The sequence below is a fragment of the Amblyomma americanum genome, chromosome 3 (assembly GCF_052857255.1).
Source record: "Amblyomma americanum isolate KBUSLIRL-KWMA chromosome 3, ASM5285725v1, whole genome shotgun sequence".
In the NCBI taxonomy this organism is placed as follows: Eukaryota; Metazoa; Arthropoda; class Arachnida; order Ixodida; family Ixodidae; genus Amblyomma; species Amblyomma americanum.
The window spans coordinates 157,464,879-157,492,766 of record NC_135499.1 but is presented as its reverse complement, the minus strand read 5'-3'; the positions used below and the strand labels follow the sequence as shown (position 1 = coordinate 157,492,766).

Here is a 27,888-nt window from a genome sequence, read left to right as displayed (position 1 = left end):
GCAAATGTCAGACTTGTTAATTATCAGCTGGAAGGTACGAGTGTTCCAAATTACAATGCTACAATTCAGCGGCTTAGAAGTTGAAAATGGCGGCTGCTCTAGCAAGACATGTGTCTGCTCGCGCGGTGTTAAACTCACTTTCAAAGTCATGTATTCCTTCTCTCCTCGCTCAAAGTGAGATTTTTCACTTGTACAATCCTGTTTCGCGTTCCAGACCTCAGCGATTGCAAGCCTATCATCTAGTCTGTTCAGTTTTTCCTTTCGGAGAGATGTCTAGTTTTGGTTTTGTTGCCGGCACTTGAATTCGTGTGAAGGGCAGGCTTGAATTTTGCATCTATGTGTAGAAAGAAGGTTGATGGGAACTGGTCACTTTCCTTCGCAGATTCGCGGCATCTCTACGGTGCGGCAGTTCTTGGCTTGGACAAGTACCTCGAGCAGAGAGAGAAAATGCAGCATCAGTTTGCCGACGCTAAAGGTTGGTTCGGGCTCTTTTCCCAGCACCCAAGATTTTCTGATGACATTTTTTTTTTTGCTTCTCAATAGCTCGAGCGACTTCCTCTAATTGATGGTGGCTGGACTCCCAGCGTCTTTCCTTCTATTGCCTATTTATATCTCAGTATTAACACCCAGTTTCTGAAGGCAAAGTAAGCTAGAAAACAGGGGTCATATCCTCTAAGCTGGGGCCTACACTGTGCATTTAGCAGCAGATGCTATTGCGTTGTCATATGTTCCCCATGAACGAGCCCACACTGCAAACCCTTTTTTTCCTCCCCTTTCCTCAGACAAATTCTTTCAGCGAATAAGCCAGTACTTCAACACCGACAATCCTGCCATGGTATTTACGGAGGACCTCAAACACGTCGCCTATTTATGTGAGGACAAGGACTCTGACATCGAATTGGTGGTCAAAATGATGAAAAGGTAAGACAGTGTAATTTGCTTTTTCTTTTGCTATTTTTCTTGTTATTTAAGTGCTAATTGTGAGATCAGCCCCATATCAGCCACTGAATAGTATTGCAACTCTGTTGTGTTTGCTTTCCCTTTCCCTGTTCCTATATGTAAGGTGAGTGACTTGTTTCAGACATTCCTCATAGCCTGAGTTGCTTTGGAGCGTTAAACTCTATATACTTATAAACACAGTTCTTCGAAAAATTTTTGCAGTGCTTGTCTGTAGCTTTGCACAGGCAGTTCTTGTGTTCACCTCATAATGTTTCTTTTAGTCAGGGTTTAGAATTAAGTTAAGCATAAAATGGTGGGGCTCAGAACAGCAGCTCATAACCATTACTCTATGCTTTTCGTCAAAAAGTGTTCATTATGTCTTTACTACATCACCAGTGCCTCAAATAATGAGGGAGGCAGAAACTGGACTTGTTGAAAAGTCTGCCATTGCCAAGTTTGCACATGTTTCAGATAAACTTAACGTCTTGTATTACTGCTGTTTTAAGTGGTAACCGAGTTTTAAAGTGAAACTCATCATCATCACGTTTTTCAGCAGTCATAAGTGCCGTCTAAGTCGGCTAAATAATCACCCACCTATTAGAAATGCAAATGCATTTCCCTTTTGATTTGGGAGACAAGAAAACAGTATATGGTCATAGACTTTACTGAAACACTCTACCATTGGCCCAGTGGAAACAGGTGCTGTGCACTGGCAGAGGCTATTATGGCATGTTATTCTGGTTAGCAAATTTACAAATTAGCCTCTTGTTCTGATTGCCAGAAAAGCTTACTAAATTATATTTATTTTGAATGTAAGCATAATGTTTAGCAGAGGCGGTTCATTATGACCAAATAACCATTTTACGGGTTCTTACTTAGTTCTGTTTGATGTTCCAGGTTCAACCGGCAGAACAAGGAGCTTCGCTTTGGCACATTTGTCTTTGGACCCGTGGCACTCCGGCTGTTTTACCACTTAAAGAAACCAGACGTAGTTTTACAGTTGCTAAAGGATGAGGTCAGAATACCAGCATTTCTGACCTTTGTGTAATTGAGTTGCTAATCGGTTCACTTTATTTCGTATTCACTTGAAATAATTAAAAAATAAATAAATTTCATGGGACATAACAGGAACCAGTGCTGTGGACCTGTGAACAGCTTTAGACACACAAGCATTTGTGTATACCTTTTTTGATTATCTTGTCTCTCCTTGTGCAATGTTCCTTTCAAGATTGGGAAAAATGAGCCAATTTTCCCAAAAGAAGCTTTACTCAAGCTTTTATAAAAACAATGTTGTTAATGTTGTTGCTTAGTGGTGTGATATTAACATATGGTAATGCAGCTTGTGCATTTATAATGGCTTTCTCTGTCCAATGGCGCAGCTGCTTATAGCTTCTTGCTAGCTTAGTACATGTCGATTTCACACAAAAGCAAGGCTCACAGATTCTGGCTGCTCGCTGTGGTGATCATTTTTCTAATGTTCAATCCCACATTTAACTTAGAATTTTCATTTCTTTTTTTCATTTATGTGATGGGTTCTGTCCATTTTATCTCATATTCTATTTAGTTAATGCAGAAAGAAGGCCTTCAATCGTAACAACATAGCTGCTGATGAGTGCAAGCATTTAGGGGTCGTTGGCTCCATTTTCATAATGGCTGCCCTCTGGTTCCATCACTGCCTGGCAACACAACCATACACAATTTCTACCCTCCCTAATCTATCATTTGCTCCATGGCTTTTTCTTGGCGTCAGAAGCTGACTGTAGGGCATTTTACCTTATTCAGTTTCGTGTTTCTAGACCACATTCATTGCAATACTTGACTCGCAGGCAATGTACCCATGCATTTTTTAATCCTTCACTGCCGAAAAGGTATTTGGATGTGGCTTTGGTTCAAGGCGAGTTATTTCTTGCTTATTTAAGTAACCATCCCATGTCTGCTTTCACGATCTCTGCAGGAACTGGATGGCTTCTTCGACCAGTTCTCGTCGTATCAAATTGCCATGGACCTCCTGTTCAAGGAGCAGCGCTATCAGGATGTGCTGGACATCTTCAACAGCATGCAGCAGAAGCAGCTTTATGGCACCAAGTACCCGCGTGAATGCGTCGTTCTCGCCCTGGGTGCCTGCTACAAACTGGTGGGCAGTAGCAGCTTCTTTCTTCTTAGGGTCATGGCAGAGCTCTGCTGTTAGTTATGAAAATCAAGTAAGCACTGAAAGTGCTCACCGCACCTTAATTCGCTTGAGTGAAATGAACTAATTAATCTCAGATTGCCAGGCCATGTTTATTGCTAACAAAGGTGGAAGATTGACAAGTCTACTGCAAGAGAAGCTTTAATACTGCCTTCATTCAACACTATGAAAATGTGCTTATATGGCTGTGAGTGACAAAAGCACATTTTGAAAGGACAAACTACAAGTAAAATGGAAGTATATTTTTACTGCACGCTGCTAACGTATTTGAAGTGTAACCTTGTTGTTTAGAGTCATTCAGGTTTTCTGAGCTCCAGTGTTTTCTGAGGTGCATTCCACTGAATGGCACTTTTGTGCTTATGATAAGCACTTAATCTCATATTCCTGAAGCTTTGCAGACCATTCTAGTGACTCATAATAATGTTGACCTACAAAATGAGTGTGTCATCCACATGGAATTTTAAGATTGTGTGCACGAATAACTTGCCAAGCATACTTTAAACATTTACTGTAAAGGATTTTAAACAGGGGAGCCGTTTCAATGCATGGTGCAGGTTTCCATAATGCGTGGCAAGGTGTAGCTTTTTGCATTTAGTGCTACAACTCTCAAGGTGTTCAAGTAATGGGCAGTGTGCAAAACTTAAGTTGTGTGTGGATATGTCAATTGTATTAGCAGCAGCATACAGCAGCTTGGAAGTTTCAGTGCACAAAAAAAAAACGGAACACGCAGCCCTGATAACAGGGAAGTACCTTTGGATATGCAGTCGTGGTGAAAGGGAAAGGCACCACAGAAGGGAGGGAACCAGGCATGCCATTTCCTTTTCTAAGCTACCATTGAATTAAAGTCTGCATTACTGACGATTTGGGGATTACCTGTGGGATCAGTTACTGTACGGAAAGGGATTGTACAGGGATGGGTTCAGCAACACTTAAACTTCGGCACCACACTTGAAGCTATTAAGGCAAAGCATGAAGAGAACAAATATACTAATATTAGTGTTTTAATGCTTTTTATTTAATTACTGTATATTCCTTTTTCTCCTGTGAGGGCATTTGAATGTATATTCTGTGTTTTTGCACAGCAAACAGCCTGTATGTCCTTCGTTCAGCAGTGTAAAGTCAAGAACATGTCTGCAAACTAGGGCAGATCATTTGCCGTTCTCATATTGAGACCTTCATGAAACTGTAGCCACTTTATATATCTGTGTATCTAAAACTGAAATCCAGGTTGCAGCCGCTGTTGGCTCATCAATAAGCGATAAGATGATTTTGTGCAATTTCAGCTCTTTGCTGACAGGCTAAAGAGGCTTGCCAGTCTCCACTTGGATTTCGTTATTGTTCTTGAGTGTATTCTACAGACTTCGCACATACATTTTAGTTTTTTGTATCTTGCCCTCTTCACTTGCATTGTCTTTCAGCAGTGACAGCTCAGCCTGGAGCAGCAGTGAAAATGCCGGCAGCAGATAAAGCCTCATTACACTGCACATTGTTACGAAACATACACAGAAAGTTAGTTGAACAAGCTGTAGGTCACTGCCACTGAACTGAAAAAGAAAGCAAACCTCGTCCAATTGCACGTTCTTCTTCTCCATCTGTTAGCAAGAGCGTATGCTGCTTTTGGGCTTAATACTGTGCATGTATTCTCCAGCCACTTTTTCACATATTTTTTTCTCCTTCCGGCAGAACACCCGTGAGTCCTACGAGTATGCACTCAAGCTGATTCAGGATGCCCGCACCGTGGGAGCTTTGGTGTTGCGTAAAGGCCTGGCCTTCGCAGCGATGCTAGCAGTCAATCACGTGAGTTGCCACTTCTTGTCACTCTTACAGGCAGATTTATTGTTTTCGAGCTCTGAGGGATGAGCGCAGAGGTATGACCTGTGCATGTGATTCGAAAAGAGGGGATGAAGTTTGTGCTCTGAGCTTGCGTGAGGCGAACCTCAACTTTGTGGGCAGTAATAGATAGGGCACAGCTGAAAGCAAGCTTCCCCTGCATGCTCAGCAAAGAAAGAAAATAGAATCAGACTGGCAGTCCTATAAGTCTATTTTAAACAATTTGGGTTTAATGGAGGCAGAAGCGGCTGCTGTTTCGTCTTAAAAACTGTCAAACATTCCACTACATGAACTCAATGCAGACTACCAATTGCAGAGTAATGGATTTGAAAGGTCAAAGGGGTGATTGTCCATTGACTGAGGTTAAGGGGAAAAGCAAGTATTAAATAGATAACCAAGTCTCCTTTTTTCCAGCTTTAATGGACATCAAAACTGATGCTACTCTTTATGAGTGGTAAAAATATTGCAATGGGGTTAAAATTATCCACCTTGGCGCAGCTCTTTTTTAAGCACTGTGGGGCATCTGCAGGGTTTGTACAAATCCTTTAAATCCTTAGAATTCTGAAGTACATTTGATTTTCAAAGATTTTTAAGGACCCTTGAAACTCCTGAAATTTGAATGCTGTCCTTAGCTCTCAGCAGCAAAGCTACACAGTCACGGAGCTGAAAAACGAGTATGCGGAAGTGCCACTTTTGCAAAAATACATTCTCTGCAAGCTTAATTTGACAAGTTATGGAATTTAATGTGTTACAGCTTGCCCCCCACCTACTCTCCTGCATGGCAGTAGCTGCTACATAGTGTGGCAACTTGTAGTAGTAAGTGGTTTATTAAAATAATAATAAAAAGGAAGGAACAGATTTTTGCTAGCACCGGCATCTGCCATCGATACTGAAGCACCTGAGCTGGGGCAGCGGAAATAAAGGATAGCAGGCTGAATGGAGAAATGAAATGAAAGAGGTAAGGGGACAGGAAGAGAGGGTAGTGCGAGAGGTAATATACACAAAAACTATTTACACAATAATAAATATGTACAGGTTGTAGCAACTTGTGCTAAACCTTCGTTCAGTGCATATCAGCAATGCAGTTTAATGCAAACAGTCTTAAGCATATTTTTCTTTACCATATCTTAAACATATTTTCCTTCAAAACAAGATAGGGATGCTAAGAATTTTCTTGTGCGTTCAGTTGATTGCCCCTGGTTGCTTGTTTTTTTTGCATGCGCAGAATGAGCCAAAGGTTGCTATGGAGCTGCTGGCCCTGTCAGCGCAGCTCAATTACATCACAATCCGTAACATCAGGGTAAGCTATTTTTTTTAGCATAGCTCTTTTTCTGCAAAATGTGCGCCTTACCATGGTTATCTCCTTGCAGAGCATTGCCCTTGTTCTCTACTGTGTAAAAGTCAGAACAAGGAAATCATATTTTTAGAAGCAGCACTAACTAAAAGTCAAAACTTACGGCTGTGGTGTGTGTTTATGTTGCAAGGAGTGAAAGTGATCTTCCAGCCTAGTGAAGAAGTCTGGACCTTGCGACCATGCCATAATACAGTCTTCCGTGGACGTTGAGAAATGGTGGTACACTGGCCAATTTGGCCAGGTTGCAAGAGTGGTGTCATTTATTTAATTTATTTTACCTCTGGTCGTCATGCACACATTGGCTACTGGACAGTGGCTAAGAGGCCAGTGGCCATTAGGCTAAGAGAACATCATTTTTGCTCCAGGCAAGCCCAGCCGCACACGCTGGGCGATGCTCTGCAATAAGTGACGCAGAGAATTTGTTTTGCCACGGGGACAAGGTAGCAAGTGCAATTGCTGAACCTTTTGTTATAGCCTCTAGAGGAGCACTTTGTAAAATTCGGCCAAAAATGTTTTTTATGTTTACCTATTATATTTTGTGCCTCGTGAAGCCATACATGGTTCTTTTTTTTTTTGCAAAGAAACCCAGCTCCCGTTAAGTCTAGTTTTCCTTCTAACGCTTTATGTCTTGTTCGGACTGTTTTCTTCGAGCCTTAGAGCAATGGCTCTAATTGGAGTATAACAGTTGCAGTGTTGGTGGCAGGTATAATGCGGCTAGGCTACTTTTCATGGCTTCAGTTAGCGCTAAACTACCCAGAGTATTAAATGATTACACCTAACCTCTGCAGTAAGATATGCCACCACAATTTTTTTTTGTGTCACACACATATGCACACATCCTGGAATGTTTCATATGGCATTGCAGCGTCTGCTTGTCATAGACTAGCCATAACAATGCTTGTGACCTCTGACATACATGCAGATGATGGCGTTGTCAGACCTGGACCGAGTGGATGATGTGTTCCTGACCTTGCGGTCCATCATTCACCAAGATGTGCCTGTGCAGTCGCGAGTGGAACGGCAGGTCTGCCAAGAAACGGTGCGTCACCGCAGATATGTCATTTTAATCGTTGGAATGAAATGGTTGTTGGTGTCATTGCTCGAAGGAACACATTTCGTACACGTCACTTTATGGCTTTTGGACTGCTAGGTCAAGGTAAGCTTGGGTTTATGAAATGAAAAACATGTTACATTATGGCAGTAATTTGGGTTGTGTTTTCTGGAAAAAGAAAAAGAAACAAATATTAAAGGCTGTGCAGCAACGACTGCCTCAGTTTCTCTCGCCATAGTAAGAGACTGCTGTGACGAGTGTTGGAAAGATTGTAGTGAGCACTTCAACTAGATGTAGTGTTGCAAACAAAGCCTACATGCTGTTTTGACGTTTTTAGGGTAATTAACTAAACTTTCATTCATTTCACTTCATTGACAATGGTGCTTAGCTGCTGAGCCCAAAGTCTTGGGATGACATCCTGCCTACCATGACTTCATTTTAATAGAGACAAAATCTTTTCATTGATGTTTAACTGCTTTGAAACCATGATTACTGGAAACGGAAAATTTATTGGTGCACCAGCATCCTTACTCAGCAAGTCTGCATTTGAGTGACATTTTCTGTCAAAAAGCATCCACATTTGTGTTGTGATGTATCAGTAAAAAGTGATAAAGTTTACTTTATGTTTGACATGCCCTGTTTCCACAGTGGATATGGTTGGCTGTAGTGCAACAAGTGTTAGCTGCGTGCTCCCTCTTATAATGCAATGATGAGAGAAAGCGGCATTGTGCACATGTAGCTAAGGTTGGCAAAAATTAATTTAACTCATTATTGGCTATTAGCGCTGATGCTATCAAGGCAGTTTTCTTCAGCAACTGTGAGCGAAAAGAGTGAATTATTTGTCACGTTTGCATGGGGGACTATAGTGACTGCAAGAAATGCAGTGCCTCCGCTCCCGTTCTCCTTAACACTGTCCTCAGGTGGATAAAGTGGACAGGTGCCTGGCCCGGCTAGGTGACAAGGAGAAGACGCACATCTTCGAGCAGATGAAGCGGGCACTGCGTGAGAACAACCACATCTCGGAGCAGTCTCTTGATGAGCTCCTCTGCCAGCCACTGCTCACACGACCAACTCCCAGGGACAGGGACGTCGACCGCACAGCAGGTGAGCATGGTGCTACCTCTTCGTGGCATGTACAGCTGGGAGCCCCCCGTAATACTGTACACTTCTGCACTTGTCTGATTAGCTTAAAATTTTTGTCTTCCTTGAAGCACATCATGAACAATCCTTATCATTGCTATCATGAAACAGCAGCAGCCGCTGTGGAACACGATGTGTCTATGCTGTTACAGCAATAAATTGTAATTAAAGGCATCTGCAAACAACTTTCCAGAAATAAGCATGTGATAGACAATTACACTTGTCGTACATCTTCTGCTGTTTTTCTACTACTGCTGAATTTTCATTCGTAACTTAGCAACTCTTTTTGTTAATCTCATGCCAGTGGTGCTCCCAGTGTTGGCACAGTGGAAGTAATTGCACATTCCTTTTGATTTTTCAATCATTTGATAGAGCCATGCGCCAAGGTTGTCATGCTGTCATGACAAGGAGGAATTAAAATAGGTTTTTGAGGCATTGCAGCTGCTATCAAGTGCTACGTGAGAGAGAGAGAAAGACAGAATAATGGAAAGGCAGGGAGGTTAACTAGGCAGAGTCCAGTTTGCTACCCTACATGTTGGGAGGGGAATGAAGGGAGCAAAGGAAAGATAAAAAGAATGGAAGGTCAGAGCACAGTAGGGAATGCATCCATAGGGGCCATTAATTCGCGATAACACAGGACGCACACCGAGAGGCTAAGATATTCAGCTCATACCTGTGTCCTTGCCTGTTGGGCTTGCATCTCAACAGTTTTTCCATTTCTGAGGTACAGTGAAAGCTCGTTAATTTTGAAGTCGGTTAATTCGAACTGCCAGCCGGTTCCCGGCATAGCCATGTGTATTTCAATGGGGGAAAACTCCCGATAATCCGAACAAGTCGGCATCCGCTACATTTAATTCGAACTAGGAGCCCCTGGCTGACACCGCTCCTCGTAGATAGAAGTTGGCCCATAGCGAGTACAACGCGCTGCAAGTTTACTAGAGATGTAAAACAATGGAAAATAAAAAAAGCCAAGCACACGAGGCTGGCGGAGGTCGCGCTCCGGTGCATGCCGAAGCAGGTGTTTACTGCCGGAGCACTCGCCCGCGCCGCCAATGTACACAACGCAGTATGGCTACAGTGCCTAGAATATACTGGTATATTCGGGGCACTATAGTATGGCGGTTCGGACACCGGCGTCGTGCTTTTTGTTGCCGCGAGTTACATGGACAGCAGTGTGGAGAAGTTGCAGCCCTCGAGTGACGCCGATATAATTGAGGCAGCATGCTGTCAGCAGACGCCACGGGGCTCACCGGCGATGAGCACAGCCAACAATGATTAGTCAGACTGCGGCGACGAGCCTATGCCATCGCCAAGTGCATATGAAGTAGCGTTGGCGCTCGATGTTGCAGCATGCTACTTCTCTGCTAATGAGAACTCTGACATTGCGCTGGAGCTATTATTAAGCCTGAGGACATCATCTTTATCACCAATCTCTGCTGTTTTCACGGCCACACCTAGGGTTTCCTTTTCTTCTGTCTTCGAACTCGCTTCGAAGACAGACTCATCTGCTGTACTCTCGCAGAGCGCAGCGAACTCTCGACACCCTGTTGAGACTGTCAACTTTCAACTGACTCACGAACCACCTTTGCAGGCTGATTGTGTTCGAAACTGATTTTGCCCCGGAGGGCGCAGCGGGGTTTGTGGAGCTTCTTCCAAGCATACACCCCTGAGGAAGCCGGGCGCCGGGCCGGGGGACGCTTGTACCCATTTTTACCGGTGGGTTGCCGGCGGTGGGTTTCGAACCAGCCACCTTCCGCAGCTTGGGCGTCCGCAGCTGAGGCGGACGCCCAAGCCCCTAGACCACAGACCACAAGCTGCAGATGATGCTGATGGAGTCTCGGCAGAAGAAGCGCAAGCAAATGTCCATCACTGATTACTTTTAATTTCTAAAACCCTTCCCCATAAGTAAACATATTCCAGCACTAAAGCTCGCTGCTCACATGAATGCATTCCAGCTTTTGTTTCTGGCGCTTAACTGGCCAATCAATTTATTTCATTTGCCACTGAACCGCATGAATTTTCAAAATCGCCCGCCATAAACGTGTAGTAGTGCCTAGCTCACAATAACGAGTGTAGGTGTGATTGCTTCAGATCCTGCCGCGTGGTAGGGCGCAATGACTGCTCATTCTAGCGCCCACTCGATAGTTCGAACTTCGCTTAATTCGAACAGTTTTCCATTCCCCTTCGAGTTCGAATGAACGAGCTTTTACTGTACTAGGGAAGAGGCCACGTAATGTTTGAGCTTTGTGGAAAAAAGCAAAGAGGACTCACCAGCCATCCGATTAAAAAAAAAGTAATAAGGTGAGAGGAGTCCTATTCTGTGACACAATACACTGAGTCTCCAAGGTAGAAGGGTTTGCTACTTTGTTTCCCATTAGTTAAGCTACACTTTTGCTGAAAGCAACTAAATCCTAAGCATTGCGACTTGCACAAAAGAGGATTGAAAGCACTACTTTATGTTTGTCTGTTGGGAACGATAAAGACTTGTGGCCCATGTGCTTTTGTGTTTTCTTTTTTCACTATGACACAGCTGCACAAGGAAACAATTTTTTTTTTTTAATGGAAAGTCTATCAGCAGTTGGCTTTTATGAAATTCATCGGGAGCTAATGAAACTTTGTATGTTGCTGTCATTCACATTGCCTTTGCTTGCTTATCCACTGTGGTGTAAAAAAAAAAATTCTTGGAAATGTGCTTCTATAGTCAGATACAACTTAGGTCTGCAGTGACGCTCCGCCCACATTCAGGACCGCCAAACAGAGCTCCTCCACTAAGAAAAAGTAGTCTGTTGTCGAAACTTTTCTTGTTAAGGGGTGATGTGGGGCAAAAATCACAATTTTCACGAAAACAACGTGGTTTTAAATTTGTACTGTCTTGGATACCTTATTTAATAAAAAAACATCTCACCAAGTTTGGTTGTTATCTGCGCTGTAGAAAAGAGGAAAATGAATTCGTTTCATGAGATGGTGCTCGTTCGCCGTCAGAAGCGCCTATGAACACTTTTTTCAAGACGCGGGCGCATAGCGGATGAAAACCGAACACGAAGTGAATGCCCATGTTATAAAGTTTGTTTTTTGCGCTTTGTAGTCATGGAAGACTTTCTTTGTAAAGTACAGTAGACTACTAACGAAAAATTAAAAATAAAGGCATATTTTTGGCTGTGGCAACTGCGAATTGGCTGGCAAACCAAAACAGAAGCTTGGATTGGCAGAAACACAGCATATGAACTTTCATGCCACTAAGAGTCTTGCTAGGCCTCGTTTCTCCTGTGTTCGAGGCTGGTTATCTGTTTATTTTTACAACCAACCAAGCAATCAAGGAAACAATTTTACGAGCGCATACAAGGGTGCAAGACAGCTCTAAAGCTGATAAAAAGAGAAAAATTGAAGCAATTACCACACAGCAGTGCTGCATGGAAGAAGAGGGCCCAGCCTATGGAGCTGGGCACTGATTATTTTTGGCCGTTGAATTAAATAGCACGTACTGAAATCTTTGAATCTGTTTTTCTCTGGTAACACTCTTTGGGAAAACAAAACCGTTAGGAAAACTATCATTTTAAAACGGCATCGTGAAAAGCTGCCTTGTTGCTGTGTTCGACGCTGGCTATCTGTTCTACAAGCAATCAAGGAAACAATTTTACGAGCGCATACAAGGGTGCGAGACAGCTCTAAAGCTCACAAAAAGAGAAAACTTGAAGAAATTATCACGCAGCAGTGTCGCATTGAAAGAAGAGGGCTCAGCCTATGGAGCAGGGCACTTTGATTAATTATTTTTGGCCATGAAATTAATTAGCACGTACTGAAATTTTTGAATCTATTTTTTTCTCTGGTGGCACTTTTTTGGAAAACAAAACCATTAGGAAAACTATCATTTCCAAACAGCATCGTTAAAAGGTGCTTTCAAGGTGGTTTCTAGACAATTTTGTCAGGAACAAAATAAGGTACTTTTTAGGTCCCTAAATTTTTTCTAACACAGAGAAATTGTCAGATATCTGACGTATAATGACAACAAAAAACATGAACTTCGGTCTTAATGTGATGAAATTTCACAAAAATGACATGAAAAACACGTGGTTGGCCTTATCCTGAACTACAAACCACCGAGAAGATATATAATTGCAAACATTTTTAGTATATCTTCATTATTTTTGAAATGAAAGTTTTCCTAAGATGACACACCTAATTGCTCTCTCTATAAGACAGCTACAAGTTTTTTTTTTTCCTCTGTTTGCTATGGTAATGGAATTTGGAGTATAGTCTAATGACAAGAAGCTAAAACATCCCTGAAAATTTTATCAAAATTGGTACAGCAGTTCAAAAGTTAGTAACTCTTCAGCCTAGCATCCCCCTTTAGCTAAACAAGAAGCTTATCACAAGAAAAAAAACTGTAAGCTCTAGAATTTTGATACTTGGCTTGTTTAATATACTAGACAGACATTAAAGGGGGACACTGAGGAGAACCCTATCAAAATTTTTTTGTTAGCAATATTTGATAGTTCGGCATTTCATGGCTTTGTTGACGCTTGTCCGGGAGCGAAAGATGCATTTATTTCAAAGAAATTTGGATTCGAAGTTGAAAAATTTTTTTCCCGCCGCTCCGATTCAAACTCGAGAACTCTTATGACGACACAGAACGGAGTGACGTGAAACGTGACGTAAACGGAGACTCCGTGATTTCTGCAGGCTAGCGGTGCAGTCTAGCAGCTGCCGAAATGAAAGCTACCGCCGCCGCACGTTGAAGGCATCTATCGGGGGTCGCCACCGTCGCTTCGCTTACGTTTGCACCGGCGTCTTGCCACCGTTACGATGGATCCCGTTCCCGAACCCGACGACGTAGTTCTCGCGAAAACTCTGGCCTGCATTTCAGCGACCTCAGCCCCACAGAGCGTGCGATGCTTTTGAGGGAGCACGGTTAGGTTAGGCGCCGGCGGGTGGTTTCCCCATTCCTCAGAGAGCAGCCGTTGCAAACTAAATATCATAACCCCAGTGCGGGGAGTCGCGAGGGGTGCGTTGCGCCCATCGGAGGCTGGTCGGGGCTTTGGGGCCAACGGATTGTGATTCCTTGAACGGAGCGGTTGCACGGCGCAGCAGGCAGCGTCGAGGTCTCCCACGGTTGCAAGGGCCAAGTTATTTATTTATTTTTTTGCCACAAGAAACAAATGGGTGCTCGACGGCGGTCGCATTTAATGTCGGCGGCTTGAAACCAAAGCCGGCGCACGACGCTTCAACGGCTTCCGCTAGATCCAACGGGTCCACTGGATCTGGCTCTCTCGCCAACTTGCATGTACCTTCAGATATGTACTGTGAACGGAATAAAATAGCCGAGCTCGAAAAGAACAGCTCCGTCGAACTGCCGCAGCTATTGAATATAACTCGCACCTCGCCGCGGAGCCAAATCAGTCTGGCCGGGCCGGCGGCGGCTGGCGCACTCGGCGCGAAATAGATACATGCTCCAATCTCCCCGCCAATGCGGTCAGAGTGCGCCGAAGCCGCCGAACGCGTCGGTGGTCAAGCGCAGTTGGAGTATAGAGGGTCTCGCTTTGACCGAAGTGACATCGCCGTGCAGGGCGCGCGCGCGTGCGCCTCGCCGCAGCATAAACGCGCCTTAACAGAGCCTGCGCTTAACCGCTAACCAACGTATTCAGCGGCAGCATCCATGGGAGCCACTGAAACCCCCCGCCCACTCACTAAATAAAAGAAAAGAAGTCCGGTGCCGAGGTTCGGAATCGAACCTGGGCCTTCGGCGTTTGAGGCGAAAACGCTACCGCTCCGTCACGACGGCTCAAGTTACAGCCGTCAATAAAGGCGCATCTAGTGAATGCACTCTTCTGATGCAGAAATCTCCGAGCTTTCGCTAGGTATATCCTGGCCTAACAGAGCTAGGCCATCAGCAATTTTTCTGAACTGCCTTGTACCTTGCCTCCCGTCCCTAATAAGCGATTTCCGTTAAGTAGTTTGAAGTTGACTGGCACAGCCGGGAATGTTTCGCCGGGCAAGAGTGCGAATACACAAGTGCTGCCTTGTACTATCACCGACCATCGTGCCATCATAGCTTTTCATCGACCGTGGCGATCATCTGACAAGCCTTAACAGGCTACTTCAAAGGTTAACTATAGCACTTGAAGCGGCACTTAGAGTTGCTCTGCTGTTCGGCGCTTGTAAATCGAAGCGCGTCAAAAACCACGGGGCACGCAAAGCTCATAGACGCGATGCGCCATAACAAATCGAAACTCTCCTGGCCGCCTGTGGCGCCACCAAGCATCCGTTTTCTTTGCTCCCAACATTCAGGTTGTCTTTTGCCTACCTTCCTTGTGTGATAAAAGTGCACTATTGGTTTTAAAACAAAACTTTCTTTAATATTGAACCGTGCAACCTTCCTTTGTCAGCCTCAGAGATTCGCGAAACCATGTAGGATGGAAAATTCCTCCAAGGTGGCGTCTCTTGTCCTATGGCGTCACCACGCTTGTACTTGCGAGATTGGCCTGTGGTGGCGATACCTGTATTTTGGTTCTTGCTATTTTCTACCTTATAAGAGCTTTGTTTTCAGCAAGAGCGGCGTTTTTGTGATCAGGGGCTGGTATTCTATCGATACAAGCCAACTTCAATTTCTCCTCAGTGTCCCTTTAAAAAGCTGATTATGTTTACTGTTGGGATTGGCCAGCAGAGCCATTCAAGACGCCGCAGACCATGGCTCAGTGTTAGCAACTGCTGTTTTTGAAGTTGTATCCTGCTATAGGTATTGCTCTTCCTTGTAATCTTCCTTATGGCCTCATCAGTTTATTTTATTTATTTAATTTTTTCTCTGTTTTTCTTGCCTTACAGGTTCCGGGATTGGAGGCACATACACATCAGGGTATCGCATGCCATCAAAGGGCTCCTCAGGTGTTCGTTATCCAGTCCGACATCGGCAAGGGCTGGGTGACATTGACGATTAGTAACAAAAACCTTTATTAATCTGTGCCTCAAGTTCTGTAGTGTTGCAATTTGCATTACCGAAGCTCTCGAGGACTTCTGGCCGGATGCCATGTACTTATATGGTCCTTAGGAGTGCGGGAGATTGCTGCTCTAGGCATATCCCTATTTAGAATTTGTATAACGATTTCGATGTCAGCGGTGCAGCATTGCTGTCGTCTATTAAAAGCATGCTCTGAAATTTGGTCTTAACTGACCGGTCCTACGTCACTCCAAATCAATAGGAACAATTCTGTTGCATATTGTGAGGTGATGCATAGAGGTCCAACAGTATGCATACCTGAAACAATGCACATCATGATTGCACATTTTTATCAATTTGCAGAAGAGCTTTATAATGTAATAATCCCCCCCTCCCAAAAAAAAAATGGTTTAAGTGCTGTGTTGCAGATTGGTGCATGTTCAATAAATTTTTCCAATAGCTTATGGAACACGGTTAATACCAGACGAAAATTTATCTGTTGTCACTCTAACCTCGTTTGGTTTCAGAGATTCTACAGGACGCCTTTAGAGGCATTTTTTAAAATGCCCCCCGATGCTTTTCAGACAATTCATGTACACTTTAAGGAGACCTATGCACACGGATGCACATGGTGCAACTTTACACAAAGTAAGCTTTGGGCTGTCTTTTCATCTCCTTTCCCTAACTACTAGTCCCTATGGTTTATCTGCTAGTTGGAAATTTATTATGCTACTAGGAGCGAAAGATAAATGAATTTATTGCCTCAAACGAACACTGAGCTGCTGCATAGGGGCACTTGAGGATAACTCCATGTGAGTATTCTCAGTAAAAAATTGATTCTCTGGCTCCTCCTCGCTATGTTGGATGTTTGTCCAGCAGCAAAACTTGTACTCATCTCCGTGACAATTGGTTTTAAAAATCTTCGTACCATTCACTTTAAACTCACGACGTCCTTACCGAAAAGGAGGTTCTATATTTAGAAAAAAAAAGAAACGATTCTATAGTGAATGACACACACGTTTTCCTTGCGAAATGAGCCGGTGACAGCGACCTTTTTTTTTGTTTTCTTGCTTATGAAAGCCGTTTTCAGAGAGTGGTCTCTTTGCAATAGAATGCGGTACTGTCTCGACACAAGCTAACTTCTCTCCTCAGTGTCCTTGTAAGCACACTGAAGAAATGTGCTGGGTGTCTACAGCACAATGTTGTGAACTTCTCAACCAAATCACTTGATCCTGTGCGGGACTGAGGACTCGAGAGTGCAAAGCAAGGTTTTCTTTGTTGCTTAGAGTACACCATTATTCTACTCTTTTGTCATTACCAAGCTGCAACAGAATGGCTGTTTGTCTTTCACCAGTGCCCCACTGCCGCCAGTGCAATCACTTCAGTGGCAAGAGCAGTTAGTAGACCGCGACAACTGAAAACAGCTTGGTAGGTGCAGTGTCGCTCAGATATGTTAGGAAAGAGAAAACCGAGAATGATGGAGGCTGAGAGAAGTGGCTGAGCTAAATAAATACTATAACTTTGATTTCTCTGTTCTTGCTGTGCATTTAGAATTAAGTTTTCAAAGTAAGAAAGCCCCAAGCGTGACCAGAAGAGTCTCTGGGTCCATTGGAAATGCCTGTAATGTTGCATGTAGCTTCCTTGCCCAGAAAGCATTGGAAGCCATGCACCACCATCCTTCGAAAAAAGAAAAAAAAGGTGCAGCTACAGTGCAAACAGAATAAGCATAAGCCAAGAACCTTGTTACATTTTGCCGAGCTGTTGTTCACTTATGTATATCTGATATAACTTGGAAAACTGGTTGGATTGCCCTGTATAATCATGTATTCTCTTGGAGCTGTTTATATGTTATTAGCTATGTCCACACAAGCTCGAGTGTTGTCATTGCTTTGTTCAATATACATACCAAGCACCTTAACAAGACACACAGTGCTGTAACAACTAATGATGTATACTAGCATTTGTGCATATGGATGTCTCAAAACTGCGGGGATATTGGGCAAAGAGGCACAGTTGTTACAAACAGTCCAGGCTGCACCTTTCAAGTGAGAGTGGCCCATGTGGGATCACAGAGAAAAAAAGAAACCAGACTGCGCACAATTAACAAAGTAACCGTTTTATTTACACTGCATTTTGAGAGAGAGCAGAAATGTGAATGCCAAATCACAGTATCATTCTGTAGTACGAAAAGGAATGCATATTAAATGAGCATGAGGTGATTGTGCACCCTCTTCTAGATGCCTCGACATTAATCAGTGGCGTCAGCACGAGCTGTGGGAAAAGGAGTCTCCACGGTGAGCACTCCAGAGTCTGTAATCACAACGTCCTTCGTTGGCTTGTCTCGGCTGTCCGTTGACAGCTTCTCCACCTTGCGCACAACATCCTGCGGAACAGGGGAAATAAATGGCCATGCAATGTAGTTGGTGTCACATATGTGCACATACAGAAATCTTAACATATAATGCACTAGAATAATGTGCAGGAGGCTACAGACCAAGCCTATTGCTGTACAAGTCTTTCAGAGTGCGACAAAATCACGATGCTCGGACCCGAGCTTGTCAAAGCACTGAGCATGTATTCCATGCAGGCGCATTTAACATACGTGGGCAGTACATGTGCACTTGCTGCTGTATAAGGATGTTTTGTTGCAACCGTGTCAATAGTCAACAGCAAATAAATTAAAAATTCATGCTTTGCTTTGAAAGGAGAAAGCTAAGGACAGAAGTTCGGTGCACCTAAAGGCACAACGATATGCACGACAGTGAAAGGGTAACGCATGCAGAAGCAGCCATGAGAAATTGAAAACAGTGAAAGGTCAACATATATGACAAGGCAAGCTATGTGCATTGACCTTTTGTTCCTCATTCTTTTACTTGATCCCTCAAGGTTACAGTGCAGCTTTGATGAGAAATCTGACTGCATTGGTCAACTTTTTAAACCAAAATTTCAGACTTCAAGAGCACAACCACAATTATCAAATTTTTTTTCACAAATTTCACCATCACAGCAACAATCTTGTGATAAGCAATCAAATTGTTGAATACTACAATCATTCCAAAAAACACGCCATTCTGTCACAGGCCAGATGTAAAATTCTGAATATGTACCTAACACAGCTTTCTCACGAAAAAAATTTTACCCCCCCCCCCCCCCCCCCCCAAAAAAAGATTAACTGCCTTTCACCTTAGTGCTTTTTTCCTTTGTGCTACTTTCAAAGATTTTCAACAAAAGTGTGCAAGAAAAATGGTCTTCATCTGAACCAGCAGTCCATTCTTCGACCTTCAAATTCATTTACCACTTCAGGAATGCGACCAAAACAATTGTTCCTTTGCTATGCCATTAGCTCACCATTCCCTTGATGACTTTGCCAAATACAACATGCTTTCCGTCCAGCCAGGTAGTCTTCTTGCACGTGATGAAGAACTGTGACCCGTTCGTGTCTTTGCCAGCATTGGCCATCGAAAGCCAGCCAGCGCCGTAGTGCTTGAGCTTGAAGTTCTCATCAGGAAAGCGCTCCCCAAAGATGCTCCTTCCTGAACATCAAAGAAGAAATGCAAGTTACAATGCACTCAAAGCAAGTAGCTTGTAGCCCTACACAAGTCCTGTTTCTCAGATCAAGTTCCATAAGTAGCTTTTTTTTTTCTTTACTGATGTTACGTTACCAACAACCTCTTGTACATTTTTTTAAGCATTCTGTACCACTGTATGGCGGCTTCATATCGCAACTAGGAGCTAGCAAGTCTGCACAGTCATGTTCTTATACTGCATGTGCCCACTACGCTGCCTTGTCGCATAATGAAATAAAATTTCTTTGTTCCCGCTGTTGGAATAAGTCAGTCTCAAAAAGGAATAAGAACTCCTATGTGGAAGTTTTGAAATGATTTCCACAACTGGCTTAAAGCAGTGTGTGCAGCAGACATGGCAAATTAACATTAACTCATCACACCTCCATTTTACTCTCTGTGTACAGCGAAAACTTCACACTGAAACAGTGCTCTAAACGAACAAGTTACCGGTTCCAAATGCATGTCATCACAGGAATTGAGCTGCAGCTCCTGCATAAAAATTCCAGGTCTTTTATTCACTTCAGTTGTGGTCTATTGTACTCCTGCTAGATCTACGTTCATAACCGTGGACATCACTAGAGCAGCCAGTTCATACAGAAGGGGAAACACCAACATTTGTCTCTACCTTCATGTGGTCTTTGTAGTCTTTCTCACTTCAAAAATGCACGCTGTCACTTTAAGTATTATATTAAAAATTTGAGTTCCATTAGAAAAACTGCACCATCAAAAAGTGCAAGAATAACTACGCTGCACTATTAAATCCTTAACACAATTGGCTGCTCCAGAAAGACAGCAGGTGTCCTGGCAGTTTTCCAAGATGGCACACACCACTATCTGAAAGTACTGATAATGCTTGTGGCAATCAGAGGACAGTGCTGCAGATATTGCCAGCAACACATTCAAGCACTGCTACAATTATCAAGTTTTCCTCTTTCTACTTCCTCTATAAAAGGGTAACTGTCGTGATTGTGGAGCACATTATGCAGAACATGTGTTCGTCTCACTACTGCACAGAGCTAGCTAAAGGATGTGTGGTCAAAAAGAATGACGACACAAATGCTTGCACATCAGGTACTAGCTATATGTCAAAGCACACCTACCGGATACTGGAAAACAGACCATCACGCATTTTCACCTTTCACATTAACTAGTGGAATGAAGTGGAAGCAGCCTGTGAATGCTCAGAATCCTTAAATATTATGTACTGCTCCAAATTTCAGACCTAACCAGCTAAAGTTTTGGGGTGAAATCTTTCGAATATGGCAGAAGTTTATTTCGACCCATCTTGCACAAGTAAAAAAAGTTCTGCACTGCAATAAAAAATGCTACCAGTGCTGCTGCCCACATCCACTTTTCTGTTTAACAGTATTGCACAAATTAAGTGCATCAAGCTGAAAGCTTTCTATTTCAAGATAAAATAATAAGCTGCAATGAACAATACTGCTTAAATATATGCAGTACACGTGTTTTTTCAAGCATTTTTCAATATACTGCCAGTCATTACAGAGCAGTGTGCCACATAAACAATGAAAAAACAAATTCATCATGCAGCCTACTATATGTGCTATATATAGGTGCATGCTTTTTTCTTTTTTTTTAACAGAACAAGGATATCTCTGCTTCTAGATTTGCCGCTGGTGCTCAATTCGGCTGAACCTTAACGTTTAAGGTGTTCTACCTGTTCTGAGGTGTACAATGCTTGAGCCACACGCTACATAATCTTACCTCCAGTGCCATCTCCTTTCGTGAAGTCCCCTCCTTGGATCATGAAGTCCGCAATAACACGATGGAACTTGCTGCCTTTGTAGCCAACTAGGCTACCATCACTTGATTGCTACAAAAATGAATAATTATGACGCCATGCAACATGTACTACAAGAGAATAAATGAACAGAACAGCGAGAACTGACCTCAGTCAAATGTTTTGTGCACAGCTCCTTGAAGTTCTGAACTGTTTTCGGCACGGTCTTGCCGAAGAGGCCAATTTCGATCCTCCCGGCTGGCTCGCCTCCTATCGAAATGTCGAAGTACACCTGCATGCGTGCACGCATTCAGTTTTGAGCTCGCTCGCAACTTCTACAAGTACGAACGGAAGCTAAAGAAGAAAAATGAAGCGGTACGCCGGAGTTCAGTAGCCACTCTAAAACGCATGATCCGTTACATATTATAAGCGATTTGTGTTAGACATGCTTATCAGTTTACACGTTGGCAGCACGGTGGACCTCACCTTGTCCGTAACTTTGGGACCCTTCACTTTTTCTTCGGCAGACCACACCATCGTGACGAGGGCCAGAAGGCCCAGCGTTCCGATGAGAATGTTCATTTTGTAGCACTTGAAGAGGTTCTTTCCTGCAAACCGCTGAAGCAAAGATTCCTTCCACGAGCGCTTCCAACCGTCGCGTTCGGTGATGAGAACGCAGACCGAGCTGGACGGCTCTTTCATACAACTAATCACCGACCAAAGCCGGGTGTAAAAACATAAAAACACAAAAAAGGCGGTGTTCCGTGGAGCATTGCGATTGGTTGATCAGTGTGTTTGGCTTGGCCGTAGCACGTCGCTCGCCGACGAACTTGCTTCTGCGTGCGTGCGTGGCAAGACGCTATTGCAGTAGAAGCAGTAGACGTGAAAGATCAGCCAGCGTTCGCGTGACTGCCCTGTTGTCACAACAGCTGAACGTGCGCCTAAAGAAAAAAAAAAACTATGCGGCAGGTGTGTGGCGGGAGGTTCAAAACAGAGTTGCGTGACGAGCTGCCGCGAGAAGCGTATACACCTATGACAATTTTGCGTGCTGGCTTCAGGACAGAACTTTGTTATCAAATTTCTGAATTGGCGGCAGGTCCCTGGCTTTGTTCATTTGCATGCAACACCTGAATTGGCTGAACGACTTCTCAAGTACGTCAGATTGACACACTCAGACACCCAGACTACACAGACCCAAATCGCCCGAATTCCTGACTGCCCGTCCACTCCAGCTGTAGTGTACTACATAGTGCTGTACGCGTGTGCTTTTATCTATTTGTTATGAACAAAACACGCATTCAACATGTACTTATATTTTAGTGTAAATAGCCGAGCCTATTCGAGTATTTTCTCCCCTATCCCTTCTATCCCGTCACCTCTTTCATTTCATCGCTGCATTCTGCCTGCTATCCTTTATTTCCGCTGCCCCAGCCCAAGTGCTTCCGTAGCGATGGCAGACGCCGGGGCTAGCAAAAAAAAAAAAATCTTTTTCTTCCTTTTTGATATTTTATACTACTACTGCTATTATACTACTGACTGACTGGCCGTCGCCCCGCCGCCAGGTCAACATTTGATATCGTTTATAATTTTTTGCTGTAGCTCAGGCAGACGCTTTTGCGGCTTAGTTTTGTATCTAGATCAACCTGCAAACTTTTTGCGCTGTAACGTTAAGCTGGAAGTTTAGCTATCTTTGCTCATAATCAGGCCTGGCCTGGCAGAGGTAATCGTAATCAATATTGGCAGCAACCGCTCGTGCTGCCATCTGGGCAAGCGTCTTCAAACTGAGCCGCGAGCGCGAGCGCGCTTGTTTGTTTTTGTGACTGTTCTGTAGTGAGTTGATGAATGTCGGGATAATCTTTTGGAATGCGGGGCATAAAGTTTAAACGAAAGTCTGTCGCAGACAGTGGGTAATAGGTAAAAATCGAGACGAACGCGATACCAGTTTTCTTTCCAACCTAATCGAAGCTTTCGGTCGACACAAGGAAGGGAACGGACCGTAGTTTACTTTAATTCGATGCAACTGCCTCTGTAGAATGCATCAGGCTAAACGGACGATGTTACGCGTACTAACGTTACTTTCAGCGCTCATGATCAACAGTGTCGCGTATGCCGACAACTCATTGGATCGCCGGAGTTCATCGATCAACAATGGCCCATGCGAGGTCAGCGATCTCGAATTTGACGTTGGTAGCCACCGCTTGAAAGTTCACGGCAGTGTCGCAAGCACTGCCACGTGCGAGAAGCTGGGACCGGCATGGGATGTGACGGACGACGCCCCCAGATCGAAAATGGACTCTCTATTGTGCGACCAAGTTTTTGAAAAAGGATACCTCTTCAAATTCAAGGAGCAGCAGCCAGCCGGCACATTTCTTCGAGACGTATCCATACCGCTGTTCGTAGCGTTTGGCCCAGATGCGTCACGAGAAACCACAGACGATCAAGAAGTCGTCCTGCCAGCAGTCGAACATGCGGACAACGGTGTAAGTGCAACGCTGACCACGGGGGAAATGGTACACATTGAGGTCTATGGGACGTGAAATGCCATATAGAAGTTGAATTAAGACGGTTACTAGCATATCGATACAAAATGTTGATCAGTGCATGCTCGGGCAGGTACTCCAGGCTTACGTTTTCTGTAGCTTGGCTATGTTCAGGTATATATTTAGCAAAATCTTATGGTATAGTTAAATGGCTCGACGATTTTTCATTCATTGAACAGAGCACTGTTTTTATATATTAATGACATGGTAATGACAGAAAAGCACTTCTATTTTCAGGCAATAGAGTGGGAGACCGACTTCTTCCTCGAATCTCACCAGTTGAAAAATCAATTGGCACAGGCAAGTTCTACTCTCTGACTACAGGGTTGCACATGCCTTGGATGAGCAAGTATCTAGAAGTGATTGCCACTCGTAAAACTTTTCTGCCTCTTTAGTTTCCTTATTTACCTTCTTTTCTTGAATTCCAGGCAGTAGCAAGAGGGCGTAGCGTGTTGCCCCTTGATAAGCGCCTGTCGGCTGTCAACAAGACTTTGTGCTTTAGGAGAGCCTACTTTGGGGTGAGTCTGCACACTTTCACTCATGCATCGTCCTTTTAACTGAATGCCTATAATGCTTCGCAGGTGCCAGAGTTGAGTGACCAAGAAGCAGCCAGTGCACTTGCTGCATTTCTGAGGAGAATCAGAGAGACATTGGCAGTTCATGATCCAAAGCCAGATTCCAAACGACAGCCGAGGATTGGGCTGGCTCTTCCTGTTTCACACATGTAAGACCATCTGCACAATATGCCGCTCATTAGCCTTTCAGTGCAAACACTCACATTGTGGACTTTTTTTTATTTTTCATGCTTGGCAGAACGACAGGTGTGCTACCAGATGATAGAGATGCCATCGCCAAGATCTCCAGCTTTGCCAAGACCATGAACATTGATTACAGTAGATTATCTCTAAAAGAACAGGTACGCCCTTTTGGGGTTCCGTCAGTATTCTTGCCCAAGAATGTGCCTGAAACATAGTTATGTGAATGCATTTCGTGAACAATGAAGGAAAAGAAAGCCCTGCTTACATGATCCTTCGCATTTTATGTAAATAAGTTTATAATAGTGTCACTGCATCCAGTTTGTTTTGCAAGTTTCCAATTCGCAAGATTTTCTTTGCGAAATTTTCCCGCAGGTGATGCAGACACAAGATCTGGATGTGGTGCTTGTAGCCAGCGATGATGCGACATCACTTACTAGTGCCCTTTACCTGCCCCCATGGGAGTGGCTGTGAAGCTCATCACAAGCAATGTGAGTTCAAGTTATCAGATGATTAGCATGACTGTTGTTGCCTGCACCTAATCTGTTATTTGAACTGTTAAAAAAACTCAAGATCACTGGTTTGGATTGCTGTGTGAGCTTTGCAATTCATTGAGTACCTACTTAACATGTGCCAAGGCATCCCAGGGTGTTTTCTTTAGTCTGTAGATCATTTTTAAGTGCACATGCTGTGCAGCCGAAGGTGCTAGCAGTGTTAAACTCTATGCCTGCAGCTTCTAGCATTTCCGATTTATGTACTATTCTGGTTCCCACAAGCTAAACACTGTGATGGCGACACACTATCTAGCCTGGAGATGTCGCCAAGCCAGTTCCAAGACAAATTATTAAACTAGTGTCAGTGTCATTTGTAGCACAGCTTGCATTGTGAATGTGATATGCGGTGCTGCACACAGTTAAGCCACACCTATCGGCCATATCTTTTTCCCTTCTGCAGACAAATGGGTCCTCGAGTGGACTGCGTGCTTGGCAATACTTAAATGTGAAACAGTGCATCCAGTGATGTTTGTGGTCTCCTTTCTGTACAGAGTGGGCGGAAGGAGGAAGACCCTCTTGAACGACTTTTGGAATCACGGGGTGTGGTTCTCACGGCAGCTGTTTCTTCGGAAGCAAACACAAGCCTCAATGATGTGCCGTCATTCAGCAACAATGCCATCGTTGATGTTGAACACATTCTCCGCAAAGCTGTAGCGATAGTTCAGCACAATTTGCAGAAACTCTGAGGATGATGCCAAGGAGCCTTTGCAGACATCTCAAAACCATTATGTGCCGGTGACCAAGATAAGTATTAGGTTTAATGATGCTACAATTCTAGCTAAGGGCATAGAGTCCCAAATCTTTTTAGTGCACAAAGTAATAGTCTACACAGCTAAACACTGCCTGGCAGCTTACAGACATCAGTTATCGTAAGTACTTAGTGGTCTAGTATTCACTGTGTAGTACTCTCCTCACATGGTGTAGGAAAAGTCCAATGCATAAAAACCTATCAAAGAGCAAAACTTATTGCTGGAGGAATGTAACAAGGCATCCATTTGAGCTTCCACTTACCACAGTTGCCAATATTGGTCCTTGCAAAAGTGTAAATGACACATAACTAAAACTACCTTATCAGTTTTTCAGCAGCTTATGATAGGCACAAGTAAAGATAGCACTATAACAGTATCAAACCCTGATGATAACAGAATCTGAAAGTAGAAAAAATAACATGTTTTCAGCTTATAAACAGGCAGGACTCTGTTAGCAGAAATACTAGCACGAATATGATGTCACTAAAACATGCCAGCGAGGTTGTTTTTTTTTTTCAAGCCCTAATTTAGCTTGTTGCTTAATGTTTTAAGTGAAACTGGGGAGCTAGTTGACACTTAATTACATTTAAAAAAGATAATCAAGGCCTCAACATAAGTTACTTTGGAAAAAAAAGCAGAAAATACACCGTTCTGCATGCGTATATCACCGATTAGGTACCCTCTCCATTAAGAACCACCAATTTCACTTCTGATGAAAATAAGCATTCTGCTTCTTATCAAGGAATAGCAGCCCAAGAATTGCGTCAAATGCCCCCACAAAGAATTGACATCCTTGCGCCACGTTTATTGCTTGTGTCACGGCTGCAAACAGCTCTGGTTTATAGAGCATTTTGCTTGCCAAGCAATCTCGCACTAATGGTGGATGTGAAAAAAAACTACACTTGCTGGTGCACGTTTTATGCAGCTGTACTCAAGACGTTATATATCATGCAGTTTTGCTGTCAGTCATTGCACAATACCCTGAGAAGGTTGATTAATTGCCAAAGTTCATTTAGGTCACAGAGTTGCAATTTGCAGAAATGTCCAAGTCTGCACTTTGTACATTTATATCATCACATAAAGTAGCCGGGATAAAAGCGCCGTGCTTCCACCTATTTGAACTTCCTTACTCATTCACATGCAGGCCCATAAGGAAATGCATGTTGCATGTGAAAAATCCAGTTTTCCCTATGCTTTGAAAGGGCACTAAAATTGATTACCTACTTGTTTTTTCCATGTGCACTGCATGTTTATTTGTAAAACACAGATATAGAGAAGGAATCTATTAAGTGACGCTGGAGACCAAGTTCAGCACCAGGAACTACAGTGCAATATCTTGCATGCCATTTGTTGACATCTGAAGGTTTTATACTCGGTCATTTTCACCGTTACAGCCGTTTCTGGCCATATTTTCTTCCAAAATCGTTACATTACTCTCATACATACTTTTATTTGTTACGAGAAATGAGTTGTGTTGTCGCCTTTCTTGAGAAGCTACTAGATTTTCGGAGTCGCAAATGATGTCACCCCGGCTGCTTCAAGAGGAAAAGCTATTTTAAAACACGTTTCTAGACGAAAAGAAATGCATAAAAACTTGTGCAAAAGCAGTAAGAATGATCTGTAGTAGGATACAACTTAAGAAAGGCAGCAGTTAACATTGGGCCACAGTCCACAGCATCCTGTATTAGTCCACTGGCCAACCACAACAGTAAACGAAATCGGATTTTTAATGTTTGACTGTATATTAAGCATGCCAGGTATCAAAATTCTAGAGCTTACAATTTTTTTTTCGTGATTTGCTTCTTGTTTAGGTAACAAGGAAAGCTTTAATTATGGACTACTTTTTTTTTTTTGTCGTGAAGAAATTCTATGCAGCGGTCCTGAATGAGGGTGGAGGTTCACAGCAGACTTATTAAGTTGTATCAGACTATAGAGGCACTGTACTTTGTAACAATTGCATGGTGCATAAAATAGTATTAATCAAGAAGATGCATAGCTTAAGATGTGTTTGCACTTCTTGTCTTAATACCAGGAACACAATCTTGCTGTAAATACACTGCATGAAAGATAGACGTCTTACATAATTGCACTTGGGAGTATACAAAGATTCGCTTGTGGTTTGCCTTGTGGTGGCGACTTTCACTCAATTCTTAGGCTAGAACTGACTGCATGGCTTGCTTTAGTGTGATTAACTATTTGTGCTGTGTGTGTACGAGCACATTTTTGTTCACGTTTTGTCCTTTTGTTGCATTTTAACACACTCAGGTATTGTATAAATGTCAATGTATCTCAGGGAGAGTTTACATTAATCGTTTTACACTAAATACAGCGTTCATCTATTTGCTAACCAAGGAACATCTTTACAGTTCCATGGACAAACCTCATCTGATGGGACCAATTTTGTAAAAAGGAAGCAATAAAATGTGCTTTTAAAGATAGCCTGCCTTTTACTCTTGTAACCATGTATCCTGGAGCACGTGATGTCAACTAACATACACCCTAAGCTATTTGGTGCCCCCAACAATGACTCGCTACACCTATGCAACATAA

The 27,888-nt window shown here is 43.3% G+C and overlaps 3 protein-coding genes across 4 annotated transcripts; 2 read left to right on the top strand and 1 right to left on the bottom strand.

The window, feature by feature from the left end:
- The first annotated feature begins 66 nt into the window (after nucleotides 1–66).
- On the top strand, nucleotides 67–17,685 carry LOC144125268 (pentatricopeptide repeat-containing protein 2, mitochondrial-like). The gene is made up of 10 exons (XM_077658513.1): nucleotides 67–174; nucleotides 383–475; nucleotides 783–921; nucleotides 1,837–1,954; nucleotides 2,894–3,073; nucleotides 4,811–4,924; nucleotides 6,183–6,257; nucleotides 7,234–7,350; nucleotides 8,283–8,466; nucleotides 15,322–17,685. Exons 1-10 carry the CDS (start codon nucleotides 87–89, stop codon nucleotides 15,432–15,434), a joined length of 1,221 nt encoding a protein of 406 aa, XP_077514639.1. The 5' UTR covers nucleotides 67–86; the 3' UTR covers nucleotides 15,435–17,685.
- LOC144125271 (peptidyl-prolyl cis-trans isomerase B-like) lies at nucleotides 17,534–24,111 on the bottom strand. Of its 2 annotated transcripts, XM_077658516.1 has the most exons (7): nucleotides 23,689–24,111; nucleotides 22,353–23,190; nucleotides 21,227–22,231; nucleotides 20,910–21,032; nucleotides 20,725–20,833; nucleotides 18,782–18,966; nucleotides 17,534–17,816 (listed from the first exon to the last, which is right to left on the bottom strand). In XM_077658516.1, exons 3-7 carry the CDS (start codon nucleotides 21,440–21,442, stop codon nucleotides 17,682–17,684), a joined length of 768 nt encoding a protein of 255 aa, XP_077514642.1. In that variant the 5' UTR covers nucleotides 21,443–22,231; nucleotides 22,353–23,190; nucleotides 23,689–24,111; the 3' UTR covers nucleotides 17,534–17,681. The 2 variants fall into 2 exon arrangements, with proteins under 2 accessions (XP_077514642.1, XP_077514641.1); XM_077658515.1 differs by lacking the exon at nucleotides 23,689–24,111 and having other exon boundaries at nucleotides 21,227–22,517.
- Nucleotides 22,501–27,782, top strand: LOC144125269 (uncharacterized). The gene is made up of 7 exons (XM_077658514.1): nucleotides 22,501–23,220; nucleotides 23,518–23,580; nucleotides 23,709–23,798; nucleotides 23,862–24,004; nucleotides 24,094–24,196; nucleotides 24,411–24,526; nucleotides 25,081–27,782. Exons 1-6 carry the CDS (start codon nucleotides 22,774–22,776, stop codon nucleotides 24,507–24,509), a joined length of 945 nt encoding a protein of 314 aa, XP_077514640.1. The 5' UTR covers nucleotides 22,501–22,773; the 3' UTR covers nucleotides 24,510–24,526; nucleotides 25,081–27,782.
- The last annotated feature ends 106 nt before the right edge of the window (nucleotides 27,783–27,888 follow it).